Source organism: Sipha flava, unplaced genomic scaffold (assembly GCF_003268045.1).
Source record: "Sipha flava isolate LNK unplaced genomic scaffold, YSA_version1 119_pilon_pilon, whole genome shotgun sequence".
Lineage (NCBI taxonomy): Eukaryota > Metazoa > Arthropoda > Insecta > Hemiptera > Aphididae > Sipha > Sipha flava.
Genome location: NW_020271745.1, coordinates 619295 through 635857, shown reverse-complemented (window position 1 = coordinate 635857; position 16563 = coordinate 619295). Strand labels below are relative to the sequence as shown.

The 16563-nt window shown below is 28.7% G+C and overlaps 1 protein-coding gene and 1 pseudogene across 3 annotated transcripts in view; both read right to left on the bottom strand.

The window, feature by feature from the left end:
* Positions 1 to 5940: 5940 nt before the first annotated feature.
* On the bottom strand, positions 5941 to 9294 carry LOC112693905 (annotated as a pseudogene).
* A 4433-nt stretch (positions 9295 to 13727) lies between these two features.
* The window catches only part of LOC112693886 (synaptic vesicle glycoprotein 2B), a 29643-nt gene continuing 26807 nt past the window's right edge, over positions 13728 to 16563 (bottom strand). For all 3 annotated transcript variants that reach the window (XM_025569141.1, XM_025569142.1, XM_025569143.1), the window contains 12 exons: positions 16194 to 16253; positions 15996 to 16100; positions 15742 to 15903; positions 15520 to 15682; positions 15325 to 15446; positions 15028 to 15266; positions 14769 to 14938; positions 14610 to 14706; positions 14368 to 14536; positions 14135 to 14294; positions 13914 to 14041; positions 13728 to 13851 (listed from right to left, as the gene is read on the bottom strand). In XM_025569141.1, the coding sequence (XP_025424926.1) occupies positions 13796 to 13851; positions 13914 to 14041; positions 14135 to 14294; positions 14368 to 14536; positions 14610 to 14706; positions 14769 to 14938; positions 15028 to 15266; positions 15325 to 15446; positions 15520 to 15682; positions 15742 to 15903; positions 15996 to 16100; positions 16194 to 16253 (1631 nt within the window). In that variant the 3' untranslated portion in view covers positions 13728 to 13795. The remainder of the gene's footprint in view (positions 13852 to 13913; positions 14042 to 14134; positions 14295 to 14367; positions 14537 to 14609; positions 14707 to 14768; positions 14939 to 15027; positions 15267 to 15324; positions 15447 to 15519; positions 15683 to 15741; positions 15904 to 15995; positions 16101 to 16193; positions 16254 to 16563) is intronic.

Sequence of the window (16563 nt, the reverse complement as noted above, 5' to 3'; positions counted from 1 at the left end):
AGAAGTAATGAATACACTTGTTTTAATACTCTGTGTTGAAATATTCTGTGTTCGGTTTTTGTTTTATTAAAAATATTAACAACGTTCACTGAGGAAATTAATATAATTGTACTAATTGAAAATAAAACGGATAAATGTAAAACGTATTTAAAATTAACGTTAAAAATTCATCTGGCGTAGTACACATTTTTCAAATAGTTTAAAAAAATTCGAGCACCGCGAGAAACTGCATAAAAATAATGTGCATAAAAATAGTTTATGTTCAGGTTTCTTTATAATATTCATTAATGCAGTCAAGTCACGATTGTTCAATTTCACTATATTAAATTAATTCAATTCCGCAACTAAAAATATCCATTATACCATTGATCCATGTATTCAACCTCGTCATATTTTAAATAGAAAAAATTAATAAATTTTCCAAACGAATGTTTTCACTTTTTTTCTTCTAACTTAACCATTAAGTTTAACATTTAAATCTATATAATCAATAATTACTTATGGAGTACTGTAGCCAACAGTAGCGTATTTTCGGTTAACAGGGGGTGTAGGGTTTCGACCACCCCTAAAAAAAAAAAAGGTTCAAGTCATAAATTACTTACTACGAAGTTACAGACAAAGAGAACTTTGATTTTTATCATGTTGTTGTATTGTTTGTATAGTAATATTATTATTTATTCCTTCTTTGTATTTATTATAGTATTTTAAAATCACTTATTTCTTGGAAAACATTTTAAACCCACCCTCAAAAAATTTAAAATTACACCATTGGTATTCAAGATAAGCAAACAATCTCTAGGTTCTGTAACACAATGTGTGTTGATTTTGTTACGTACCTAATTGCCATTATTACGTCGATTATTGATTAAATACAAATTTATTGTATTAATATACAAAAAAACCGTTAAACCATTTTATACGTATACAATCATTGATAATAAAATAAACATAAATATAATGCATAATAATAAATATACGTTCTATATTTGATAATAACAGTTGGCTAATATATTTTTGGATTTGCATAAATTATACCGGTAGACTGTGGCTTAATCTTCCAAATCCAATTATCAATTGCAGAACTAAACAGCTAAATCTTTTTCTTAATTCCTCGTTTGTTTGTTATTATTCGCGAATATTTTGCAGTAAAATATGAAATGAACGCTAAATAATTTTAACTAACATTAGTTTTATATCATTTCGAAGAAATTCGAAAAATAGCAATTATGACCAAATCAAATTTGGTTAGGAAATAAACTGAATTTCCAATTTAAGTCAGAATAAAATTAATAAAAATTTAAAGTCGAATCGTTGGATTCAATAAGATATTACATTATATAAGTATGGATAGTCGGACGGGTGGTAAATATTATTGATCCAGAAGTGGGATAATAATCAAAATAATTGACTGTCTACGTAGGAAAAATATCTGCTTATTACCTTTTATTGTAATGAAACTCGAAAAAAATTAATTATTTCTCTTAAATTCAAATTAGTCAACTCGAATAGTGGCTATACTTTATAACCGTCTTTCTTTTTACCCTTATTTCATACATAATGGGTATAAAAACTTCGAAATAGACAATCTTAATTAAATGTATAAAACTTCTTTCTTCTACAAAGTAAATATATAAAAACCATATATTAACATGCATCCAATATGAATTTTTAAATGTTGTAATTATAATAGCACCATATAAAAAAATTGAATTAAGAAAAAAGTTGATTTAATTTCCATTATAGATACTCATGGTGTATCGACAAATGAAATATTTATTTTGTCTGCAAAAATAATTAACACGGAATTATTGTAATTTTAATTAAGCATATATTATTATTATAGTTAAAAATGATTTACACTAACAGAAAATATGGTACTGTATCCATAAAAAAAATATAATGGTAAGAATTGTATTATTAATAGCGACCATAAAAAATAACAATAATAATAATAATTGTTCAAATATATAACTGAAAAAATTGATGATGATAAGATCTACTCATAATTATTTTGGGAAGTTACCATTTTAAATAGATTACTTATTCATATGTAAATGCAATTAAACGACAAACGAGCGAGTTTCAGTTCAAACATCTGAAGAATAAAAATGTGATTAATAATAAGAGTTAGTTACTTTATGTTCAATAATCAATAGGTTCAAGATGAGTTCAGATAACGTATTATCAATATTATTAACACACATACACGTAAAACTAAATAAATATTTTATTTCTTACTTAAATACTTACAAGAATGTATTTGAATTGAGGCCAGGGGGGGGGCGAAACTAATATTTCTTCAATACAAACATAAAATAATTTACAGTTAACCTATTTACATTACCTACCCATGCTTGAACTCATGTTCCTGTTGCGCATTCGAGTGAATAAATAAAAATACAAGTAGGTACCAAATTTAATTAAATATTTATTTAATAAATATATTTAAAATCTACTGGATACAAAATAAGTATTAATAATAATAACACAAATAGTTCCTATATTAAAATTGTACCTTCAGTCTGAATCTGAAGTTTAAAAGTTTAAAATAACATTTAAGATAAGTAACTTAATTTAACAAATATCTAAGAAGAAAACATAATTTTGGTAAGTAGTCAATAACAAATTCCAAATTTCTTTTTTTTATTTTGGAAATTTGTTGATTATTTCATCAATGGATACAATACCTAATATCTTTATGCACATGCAGCAAAGCCAAACCTGTTAGTCTATGCTGGCCTATTTTTGATCTTAACCATGTTTTCAACCTACAAAAATATATTTGTGGCCAATATTTGCAAGTTAAAGAATATGGAAACAAATATTGTCAGTAATTATGATTATTATTTGGCTTAGGAGCTTCTAGCTCTATAAAATACACAAATATGCATGCATTTGTGCACAAAAAAATGACTAAATATCTATGCACAACAAAAAGTACCAGATATTATGTTGTAAAAAAAAAAATAGGCTAGTAAAATTATTAAGGACTTATATAGATAGCTCTAATAAATACAAAAATATACAATATGCATAAATGCACCAAAAAAATGAATAACTAGTAAATATGTGATATAAAAAGTGTTACTTTAAATTACTTTATACTATCTGATAAATACCTCGGTTATGGTTGTAAATGTCTACAACCATAGAATATAATATTCGTTCTACATACAAAAATGTTATGATATAAGAAGATAAACAAAAATTGATACCCGTGATCAAATTGACATATTGAATTTATTATCATATTATATTACTAGTATACATTAAATTTTTAAAATAAATCAATGTATAATACTCATAAAAATACGAGCCATGGGGGGGGGGCGAATACCTCTTTCGCTCCCCTCAAATACGCCCTTGTTACTTGAATATTACATTTGTTACTAATAAACAGGGTCGGTGTGAGGGTAAGGTGACTCAGGCGATCGTCTAGGGCGCCAAAATTATTTTTACAATTTTGCACATATGTCAGTAATATTATGGTTTTCTTAATGTAAAATACCTATAACTTTGTATTGAAATATTGATAATATATATTATTAGTATTATATGGTCATATCGTTTAGCCGTATCTTAAAATAATGTAAGTATATTTTAAGTATATTTACTATGGTTTAACGTAGAATGTTTTATCGTATATGTTGCTACAATTTCCAAATATATGTTATCGTTCAATCGGGATCGCGTTTAGCCGTTGTGACTCGTGACTAAAATTAGACGATAACAAATAATGTACAAGTTGAGCATAATATATAATTTTTTTCTAAGTATAATGATATTACGGGTTGTTGTATGAAAAAGACGCCAGTTGGCATTTTGGCTTCGGGTGTCATTTAGCCTTACGCCGGCCCTGCTAATAAATATAGTATTGGCGGATATGGGGAAGCGAACAACTTAGAGTTCACGCGGGATCGGGGTAAATAAGGGGGTACAAAACAGACCCATAAGTACATGTGTTTTAGTCCGATCGTAATGAGCACCTTCACACCAGTTAACTTAATAAATTAAATGTTTGAATTATTTTACAACTAATGCGTTGAACTTAGAATATTTTATAATAAACAGTTATTAAATTTAAAGTCGAGTTATTATTTAAAACGTCCTGCACGCCGTTCAACACCACAATGGTTGAACTGACGGCACACGCAACAATTGGAATGAAATTATTACAAAAACGAACGGACGGAAAAGTACACGGAACTGAACCGAAAACCTGTACAGTTGTCGGGTAAACCACACACATACGTTGTGGATATGCTCAACTGTACAGGCGGAATATATGAATTTTCAATTATTCGTGGAAAACGGTACAGCCACTCGGAATCGGTAAGTACACGAAATCTTCCGGCTCCGATACCTTGCGGCTAACGACCTGTAGTAAATCCAAAGGCAGAATATAATTATTTTACTAATATAATATAGAATAATAAACAATACAGTAATATACGCTACAAACCGGTCAACTTTTATTAGCTCCGTCTGGAGGCGGCGGAGGTTTGCGACCGACGTTCGTCCAGACGGCAGGTCGGCCGCAAGTCGTCCACGAGTACCTGGCTGCCGACTCCTGTACCGCAAGTAAAAATCCTTAGCTTACCCGGGCGGACGGCCATCGCCCGGTAACTGTCGAGTGATAGCCGTCGAATCCGACCGCGGTTCGCGGGTAAATCAAGCGTGGCGGCAAGACACGTCAGACAATCGCGCGTCCCCACGTACCTTCAGTATTTTCTTCCGGGATCGAAGGTTAGCCCATCGACCACTGACTCGGTACAGACCCCCTACCTAACCGTCCTCTGTTCTCGAGGCCGCCGAGAATAGATGATCGGTGCCAGGACAAACGTGAGACGTGAACAGGCTCGCCCGCGCCACGTGAGAACGTACAACACCCTGTTTCGTAGCCCGACGAACGACCAATCACCGTTTCAAGAGGATTCGGCTAACAATTTCAAAGTAAATCTTATGACCACCGGCCGATATTTTACGCGGTCGACACGCGTTGACGTAATGTTATCCATTATATCTGCGCAATAACAATGTTGCCTACCCGGTGCACACTTCAGGCAATCGTGGGACGTACTTGAAAAATATTACTAATACATGTAATACCGTGTGTAATAAATTATTACACATATTATTATTACAAATAATAATCATAGGCGTGCGCAAACCTCTTTTACAGGGTATGCAAAAAGATGCCACTGCCTACCCCCAACACAACTGAAAATTAATTTAAGCGTTCAAAATGCAAGTAAAAATATACACACAAATATCTAAATACCTACCTAACTATTTAATTAAAAATTTTAATTTTTTTTCCTAAAAAAAATAACTGAATTGTAATTTCCTCATTGTTATAGCTGTCTTGATAATTAAAATTTAAAATAAATTTAAAAAAAAAAAAATTAAATACATAGCACTTGAAATGGATCGAGTGATATATTTAAATTGGGTAAATGAAAAAAACCTTATTAGGTATATACTTAGATGAAAAAAATTAATTTGATAAATAATTATAATTGATTATAAAACAATTCTGCATTCAGTCTAGTTTTTAATATCACCAATATCTTTGTAATTTTAATTTATTGCCATTTATTGCTCTGTAGTCAAAAGCTATTTAATCTCTTTTGAAGCATAGTACCTACTTCTTAATTTCATTAACACATTGAATAGTTATTATAGTATATAATTTGATTTTCAAAAATAAACAAAAATGTCTGGAACTGAATAAAAAAATATAATAAAAATCATAATGCAGTACAAAATTACATAATATACATTTAAAGACCAAATATGGAGATCAACAGGTCAAAATTACTATCAACCTATCAAGAAATTATTAAGTCATCTGACAAATAACTTAGTAACACTGTTTGAACTGTTGAACATTAGTTTACTTAAAAATATTAGAAAAAAGTCAAAAATATAAACATGAAATCAATTATTCTTGCTTTTGTTAAATTTTATATATCTATCAAGTTGTGCATCTAATTCATCTTTGTTTGGCATTTTCTTTTCGCTATTCCTGCTACCTCTACCGCCACGTCTTCTGGAGTTACCATGGATATTTCCACGTTTGCCCCGGTTACCTCTTACTCCTATAAAGAGAAGAATTTGAACTATAACTATTATAATTTAATTTAAAATATATAAATAAATATATTCCATAGTACAAAATAGGAACATACCACCATGAATACCTTGTACAGGCAATGGTGTTGGTCTTCTGAGACAAGTAGCAAGGTTGACAGCAGTTGAAAAATAAGTTGCAAGTTAAATTTTCATAGGGCGACCTTAAATAATCAATAAAATTAATTAACAATAAAATTATAAAATTACAAAATATTTGAAATACATACCATTAAGCGGTATATTGTTGTATTGACATACGACTTTTAATGCGGCATTTTTTCTGCCAAATACAACATTAGCTGTTCCCAAAGATCTACCAGATCTATCATAGTGAACTGCTGCAGATTTCAATGGACCAATCTCATCGAATAGCACCTATAAAAAAAAACAAAAGGACTAAAACTAATATATAACACACAAATTAATCAAATTATAACATCCAAGCTAACTCAAAACATTCATTCACAAGACAAAAGTTAAAATATTCTTAAATCCAGAAATTTATCAAGGAATATACAAGTATAGATTACTTTTCTAAAGTCACAAGTTACTGAGAAGAATTTCACATTGATAATAAAATGAAACCTAGTTTTTTTTAGTATAACACATTTCAGGAAATCTATCTACTTCTATTTTAACCTATCAACATAAAATAGTTTTATTTATATTTTGATGAATTGAAAAATTAACATACCAGTTTTTTATAGCATATACTATAATTTATTAACAATTAATATAGAAATCATTCAATAATAAAACTCTTTTTTTCTTCTTAAAATATCTTGTTCACTAACCCAAACACTATTATAGACAATGATATTAGAAAATATATATTATTAAGAATATTATGCAGTTTTTTTTTTGTTTTAATATTTCATCCTTATATTATACTATTATACTAATATTTCATACATAAAATACATTAATTTAAAAAACCCTAAATTTTTTATTCAAACCTGTATATCTGTAGATGTAACTCCAAAGTCCAAGTTTGATAAAACAATTTTATGAATATTAGTAGTTGAAATACCACCTCTAATTTGATGTCTTTTAGGTCCTTCATACATATCATTGGTCCATGATGAATTTACATCGGTCTAAGTAAAATAAAAATTAAGCATTATATATTTTTTTATTATATAAAATTCATATATATGGTATCTATATAAAATGAAGTACTACTGAACCTATTCATTAATTTAAATTAACAATGTATAAATAACAACGTTTAAATAGTAGTATAACAAAAAATTATATACAATACATGTGTTCAAATTCATGAACATACTTAAAATATATTTTATCGTTGGTCCTCACAATGCTACCAGTAAATACATTAGTCTTGATCAATTTAAGGATAAAAAAGTAATATTAATAACTATAAATTTACCATTGTTTTAGAGGCATTTTTTTTTTTTTTAATTCATTGATTTTACAAAACATTTTTACAAAAGAATATAAAAATGTAGAACAAGCACCTTGTTATGGACTGTATAACTTATAAATTAGTTACCCAATTTTATTATGGTTCAATACTAAATAGAAAAATATATTAAAAAATATATATATATATATACAAATAATCAACTAATTACAAGGGTGGTAATATATAATAGTAATCAACCTAACAGAATAGACATTCATGTATATCAATAATATTTTTAATTACTTGACGAGTTATAAATGTAGTACCTATTTTTTATAAAAATTCCTCCAAAAAGTTGAAATTTCACCAACATTGTTATAAACCTTGGTGAAAAGATAATCATCAATATTAACAAATTATTTGTAATTAATATATAAATATATATACTGTATCAATATACTTATATAAGTACCTATACATCTTTTATAAATATAATAAAGAATAATAATTTGTATAGTTACATAGAGATTGTGTAAAAGTAAGGTTTCCGAGCTACGACCCATTGCAACAATCGTACAATTGGCTGTTACTTAAATAAATACCCTAGCATAGTTTCCAAAGTGATTGACGTGTGGGTGTGAACAATAGTTATCATACTCATATCAATAACTGTCAATTACACTGGTCTAGGACTAGTCGCGCTGTGCTCAAATTTTTCATTTTTTTTTTTAGTTTTACGATGTCAATGTAAGTACATGAAAATTGGTCATAATTTAAATGGAAAAACTAGCTAAACTGAAACTAAATTTTTTGTTTATTGAGATTTAAATATCCATAAATTAACACTTCAAAAAAAAAAACTTCTTTTCATAGTTTTATTAACTGAATTTCTATTAAAAGATTATTTTGTAATTCATCTTTTTGCTATTTTTCAATAACAGTTGAATAATATTGTTATTATTAATAATTTGTAGTCTCAGTATAGTACTAGTTAGTAGTATTAAGTATGTAATAATTAATTTTAATTATTTATGTTTATACAAATATAGTTAAATAAATTATTAAATACATCTGAACATTGCACGGGAACCCACTGAACTTTCCGCTGCAATGCGGTGTTTTGTATTGAAGACATTGAACACTTTGAAGACCAGACAATATGCAGTGGCCAGTTGTTGCACCCAGCCACAATTTGTAAATCGTACCATAATATGATAACTGCATTCCAAGGTTCATGAGTAGATAATATATAAAAAAGTATTAGTCTAAAAATAGAAATCCTACATTAGAAGAGCCTGATCAAAATTAGCACGAATTTTGCTAAAGATTCAAATAGCAAACAAGTAATTACTAAGGATGGGGTTCAAACACTAGTTACTGCAAATAAAAATAATTGTATACAACTTATAACGGATAATCCGTAATACTGAAGAACCAAATTTGACAAAGCAAATTCACGTATTTTTCACCTTCGAATAAGGAATAAATCCATTAGAACGCCTTGCTATGGATCTGCCTCTGCGCATAGGCCCACCACCGCTTCCACCAGCGCCATTTGATCGAAAATTCGATGTTCCGCTTCCGCGTTTACTGCCACTGAAACCTCTGGAGCCGCTATGTCTTCCTTCCTCACGACGTCCACCGTGGAATCTTCTGTTCTCAATCAATTCATCCAAACTCACGTCCATTTTGAACAGATATGAAATACCAAATAACAAATTTGCAAACAGATCGTACGACGTTTGTTTACGTAGGATATGGATAATACGAGCAGATTGAGAAACGAAAATGTACGAGACCCTGTTAGGAGAGCGTTAAACAACAAAATGGTCGGTACACACAAAAAATAAATGAAATGTATTATGATCGCATTACACTACATTCTCTATGGATACACTGAACGACGAATGAGAGTGAAATAACAAACAACCGAAACGTGATGGTTATTAGCAAAAAAACATGCTGGTAGCAAATCATTAGTCAAAAAAAAGATATCCAAAGATAAAAAGAATTTAGAGTGTACATTATTGTATTTATATGTGTATTATATTATAGTTTATACTTGGCGAAATTCATCAATTGTCATTACACATATTATGTCATATATATTTTGTTTATTTATAATCCAATTGTTAGTAAATTTAGACTTATCTGTCCACAATATGTAATTTAAAATTATAGGACTGTTTTCTAATTGAGTAATTAGTCAAGAAATAAACGTAATCCTACGTTCAGTATCACCTTGACGTGATGCAACTATCTATTTCAACTAATATCAAACATTTAAAAATCCATAATTCAGCTAATTTTTAACTTAAGAAGTTGGTTTGACCATTAAAATTTATAAAAAATACCTGTCAAAATAATTACTAAAAAAAAAGGGGGGTTGTCATTTAAAAAAAAAAAATGGCCTAAAATTAGTTTAATTTGTGTAATAAGTGTATGACAAAGTTTGTTAGGCATCCAAAAAAACATAATTTAAATATATTTAATATGGGCAGAGTTACAAAGTATTTCCAACTATCGATTACACACTGTATTTTAGCCCATTGAATATCACCACCAACTATTAAGTAGATTTTCCAATTATGTTTTTTTTTCGGATTCATTGATAAAATAATATATAAAGTTTTATAGATTATATTTTACATATTTATAGTTAGCCATCATTATGTACAAAAAAAAATGCCCATGATCACTCTATTTTTTAATACATTTAAGTTATTCGAACTAATTGAATAAAAAAAACTTGTATATTACATATGGGGATTGCAAATGGTTAGTTTTTAAGGAGTTCAGTATAGGCAATAATTTTAGAGCTTACATAATTGTGAGTAGTAAGAAATCATCACATCACACGTATTTCCCGTACGTTATAGACCAGCGATTCTCAACCTTTTTGAGTTTGCCACCCCTATAATATTACCAATATCTCTAACGACCCTTTTTTAATGTATGCATTGAAATATTGTACAAACTGTTATTATTGTATTTATTTGTGTACACATTTTACAAAAAAAAAAAAAAAGGTATATTATAAAAGTCGATTAACGTAAATTAATAGAAAAAAAAACAATAAAAATGATTTAAATTTTAATATTTTTTAAATTTAATGACTTTTTTGCTGTTGTTGATTTTAAATAATTTTTTTATGATAGGTAAAAGGTTCGAGCAAGAGTTTAAACATTTTATGGGACCGTTTTCCATGCATGTACTTAATATTTCAATTAAGTGCACAGTAACATTAATCGAATACACTGTACACTCATTAACCCATGTGTTATTATATAACATATATTAAATTTTTCCAACATTCACTTCTCCTGTAACGCAAACAGTGGTTAATGCATGATTTTCGTGAGTTAACTGCCCCTACTATACGAAATACATTAAGGTTCCTTGTAAGAAACTTGTATTTAATACTTAGTACACGCCGAACCAATTGCATTTAGCACAAGTCTTAGGTTAGGTTTTAGTATTAGGTGATTTAAATAAATAAATATTTTACCAAAATCGATTTCGAACAATTTTTGTCTAGAGCATCGTGTGAACGTTGGCTGGATGTTTCTGTCTGTGATCCATATTCTTATTAACTTGACTTGAACCACATTATATTATAAAAGTAAAGCGAAAATAATACATCTATTATTTTTCGATATTGGAAAAGGGACTTAAGTGGACTTATCTCTCCGCACCAGATAATTCCAAGTAATTACTACATTTTATGGCGTACGGCTGAATCCAGAATACGGGTTCTTGAATGCATTGCCCTATAATAACTAAATTAATTCCGTACCTGCTGTGCGGCCATATCAAACTATAACTTTAATTCAAACTTTTTAGTAAAACGTAGACACAAATTTGTTCATAATTTTCTTTCAACTGCAGCGAAGTATAAAATAAAGATAAAATTGTTCACCGTCTAGAAATACAGGTAATTTGGCTTTAACCATGCGTATTCGTTTGTTATTGATTTGTTTGATTTATTGGTTCATAATAAAATAAAAAATTAAAACATTTATATTTGAACTATTTTCAGTTCTCAGCACGTTTATCATTAGGAACACTTATTTGAAATTTAATTTAATCTGTAATTAACGGGAAATTATATTTTGTACTTAATGTAGACAGTAATAAACTCATTACCTGTTTGCTTATACAACGATGATCATCGATACATGATTTGGTTAAAAAGACATTTAATTAATATTAAGATAAATTCAATTTCAAATTAAATTATGGTCTCGGGTTCTGGGTTTTCGAGATAACATCGTGTCGAATAAATCAAATTAGAAGTAACATACGTTTTGCGGCAATAAATCCGCTACAATTCCTTCAAATCCACCTAAATACATTGCTTTTAAACGCACTTTTAAAATTTTCAAAAATCCCTTTTGTTGGCACAACAAAATTATTGTAAACGAGTATCGCGCGTAATGAAAACGCCGCTATGGCGGAAAACGTGACGGATTATGTGGCGTATAGCCTTACTGCCGGTTTTCACTGCACGTATAATTCTCGATATGAGTTTCGTGTCGGAAATTTATGTTGTTCGCTTGAGCTTAGATATTTTTGATTTTTCAACGATTATTCGTTTTTTTTTTTTTTTGTCCTTCGTCACGCTTTTGAGTGGGAGTGTTCTAAAAGTTTAAAATCGATAATTCAGGACATTACGTTAGAATGGGAAAAAAAAATGTTTTGTTTCTCCAAACTGCAAGCGGTAAAATGACAATGAATGATGTTCTCGTAACGCGATACACGAAAAAATTGCAAAACAAACTTGCTTCGGATTTTTTTTTTTACATATACCTTTTCAACAACGGTTAACGATGATAAAAATCATAAAAAAAATGCTGATATTTTCGCTCTCGTTAATGTGAGTTGAAAAAAAATTACAACTGAAGTATATGAAATATTTACTAAGAACTATCTTACCTAAAAAATATAAAAATTTACTGTAACATTTGGCTGCGGTCCAAACTCCTAAAACTATCATTATCAGTAACATTTATATTTATTACAGAGATGATGAACGATATTTAGTATAGTATAATATATATGTTACAGCTAGTGTTAGGAGTATGGCTAAACTCAAGTATAGCCGGCTAATCTTAATATTAGCCAGCCTTCGGACACTAGCTGTAATATATATTTAACAGTCATCAATTTTCTATTCAATACTCAATTCATTTATTAAATTAACCAAGTAAATTAATGTGCAAGTAAGATGGTTATTAATTGTAAGTCATTCTTTATTTTCCTTAAATTTTAAACATATCTAGCAGGGTGTGAAATTCAGTTAAAATTGGTATTACAATATCTGCATAACGATATCCACCACCCCTTCGGATATTCAAATATTAATCACTACAAACAATAACAAATAAATACCAACTTTTTATAACAATTTGTTGGTTAATATAATAATGTACTCAAACTATTTCATAGATGATAAAAGGTTCAGAAATCTTGCCTAATTTTTTAAATGACTTGAACGCAACTTGCAAATTATTTATTATTTTTAATATTGAAATTTTAACAGTAATAATGACATTATGAATAAAAACAACTGTAAAATACCTGACTGAAATATTGAGTTTTAAAAATAAAAGTTTTAATCTGGATTTAATAGTCCAGTTATTTAATAAATATAATTTTGTTAAATTAATATAAATCATCATTTTTTCAATAGCATTATGGACATATTTTTATTTTTATGGTCATGGCTCAAAAATATGTAATATCTAATTACTAAGATTGAGGAGTTATCTTAATAATATACAACACAAGAAACTGTTTATACTTATATATTTGGTATTAAATAAATTTTTTTTTACTATGGCTAAACAAACATAAAAAAAAATTAAGAATAGTGTCTATTTTAAATATAAATATAGTTTTAAAACTATTTAAAAGTTTAAAAGTAACTTAACTAAACACCTGCATCTAAATATTAAGGTAAACAGGAATATTCACAAGAAATTCACAGTAGAAAAAAAAGAAAAATAAACATTATATTAAGAATTTTGTCTAGAAAATATCTATACAAACCTATGCATACTTGTGTACACATATTATAAATATACAGTTAACAACAAATTAATGCAATTATATTAATTAATGATTTTTTTTTCTTTTTTTCTTTTTTTATATATATGTATATATATATATAAATAAAAGTGCATATAATGTGGTCTATAACGAAGGAGAGTTAAAACTAACAATATTTCATGTCAATAAATGAAAGTAAATTACTAAATGTAGACTTCTATTCTAATATTTTTTATTACTAGGTCACGTTAACGGCTCTCTTGTGGTGTTGGGCAACAATAGACACAAAAGTCCTCCACCTGGAATGCAAATAAGAATTAAATAAACACACCTCATATTTATTTAAATAAAAACTACTGACCTATGAGAAGTACAGCTACTATATAAGTAGGTAATGGACAATAGAGATCTAACAGTGCAGCGATAACAATATTACCAATTATACCTCCAAGTCTAGCAGCTACCATAGATATAGCCATTCCAGTAGCTCTATAAACATTCAAATTTAATATTTTATTTTTCTAACCAACAAAAAATATGTTTTACTAAAATATTTTTAATAGTACTTTTATTAATAATTACCTTAAATTTGTAGGAAAAATTTCAGTAATTAAACAATCCAAAGCAGCATTACCACAACTAATTGCACTACTAAATATGGCAGATACAACTAAATTTTGTCTTTTGTTTGTGATTAATGACAAACCAACTGCACATATTCCAGATGCCATTGTACTAAATACTGAATTTTAAAAATAAAAAATAGAAAATTTAAATATTTTTATACATCATTATCATGCGATTAAAATAATCACCTAAAAAGAATTTCCTGCCTAATGTGTCCATTCCTAAGACTGCAAATATATTACTAGGAATGGCAGCTGCCACTGTTATAAACGATTCAAGGAAAACGCCACTCTCAATTTTGTCAGAACATAAATCCACATGTGAATGTGATCCAGTTTTGACAACAAATTCAGTCACCTATTCAATTAAAATTTAAAAACAAACAATTATTAATTAACCAATAGATTATCTATCGATACTATGTACATACTTCACACACTAGTGCTTGTTCACTTCCGTTATGAGCTCGTGCAAATTCATCAAACCTATTGAACAGCTCTGGGAACCACATCATGAGACCATAATAACTGGAAAAAAAAAATACCATTAAATATAATAAGCATTTATTATCATAAACAAACATACATACCCAATATGGAAACTGAGATTGATTACTATAGATATCCATGTATATTTTAAAATTGGAGGCATAAATATCATCTTTGTATTTTGACCCACATCTGTAGCCATACTTTTAAAAGATTTTTTTTTCGAACTATCATGTTCAACAGCATTTGATTTGGTTACCAATGTCTTAACCTACAATTTTAAAATAATACATACCCATATTTATAAAGATATATTATTAACTAGACTCTGGAGTTCAGAGTATAACAAAAATAACTTACTGGATACATTTCAGGATCATTCCCTGTATTAGTAGCATAAATTTGTTTGAATACTTCCAATGCTTTTTTGTGATCATTACGAGTCAATAGAAATTTAGGACTTTCTGGTAAAAAAAACAGGAACACAGCAACAAGTACACTAGGAATAGAACAAATGGCCAAAAATATTCTCCAAGAATTATATAAAAACCAAGAAGACCTATAGCCAATGTCTAGAGGTATGATAATCCATGCTAGAGCTATAAAAACACAATGTAGTAAAATATGTAGTTATTATGATTATCGTATTTTACTTACTAGCAACAAATAAATTTCCAAGAGTCCAAAACGCTGCCATTGAACTCAGCATTGAACCACGTTTGTTTTTGGGCTGGAATTCAGCAAAATATGACCATATAACTGGACCGCTACCACCCAATCTATAATATATTTTACGTAATGTATTATAACAGTTGTACAGTTTTATAAAAGTTTTAATTCCTTTCTACTTACGCTGCTCCATTTAAAAATCTAAAGAACATGAATACACCATAAGACTGAGCAAATGTAGACGCCACAATACACAGTGCATTCATAAAACTGATAACAATTAATACTTTACGGCGACCCAATGCATCAGCCAGAGAACCCCAAATGTATGCACCGGCCATCATGCCTGTGAAACATATAAGATCAATAAGTAAGTAGTCGATTTGTGTAATTTTTTATATTTACCAATGAATATTATTGAGTTTAACCATCCTTTGGATGACGTATTTAGCTTAAGATCACATTGGGCTGAGGGTAATATGAAGGACATACATATAACATCCATTTCCTCACTGGTGCTGACGAAACCGCACACAACCAACAGTAAATAATGGAATTTTCCATACCCTAATGAAAAAAAAAATAAACTATAGTAATTATTAAACAAATGGTTGTGTGACGACGGAACATTGAAACTCAACAATTTTGTTAATAATTACCCGTGAGTTCAATAGCTTGTTCAAAATCTGCCACCTCCTTAGAAGGGGGGAAAGAACCATTTTCGATGGCATCAAGTTTCTTTTCATAATTATCTAACGACCCGCCTGAAATTTAAATTAAACAAAAATTATAGAAGTATTGATAGATAAAACTTAACAATTAATAACTAATACCAAAATCGACAAATTCAAACTTACTTTTAATATTGAGATCGATATTTTCTTGATTTTTCACCCTGCCATTGTTAAACTTCAAATCTAAAAACAAATAAAATGCAAGTTCATTAAAAATGTCAAAATATTTTACATTTGCCAATACAGTACACAGTGCCGTAACTGAAATCGAGATTGATTTGCACCATGTGCAAATCAAAATTTTGAGGCCCTATAATATGGTAATACTAGGCTCGCGTGCAATGCACGCTCTGCACACCCGATTTTTAGGGAGAGTCCGTTTTCGACCAAGACCGTATCCTTTTTTCCTTTTCGACCAAAACAAAAATTTATATAATAAATTTAAAATAATAAAAAAATGATATACAATGTTTGATTATGATAGAAACTATAA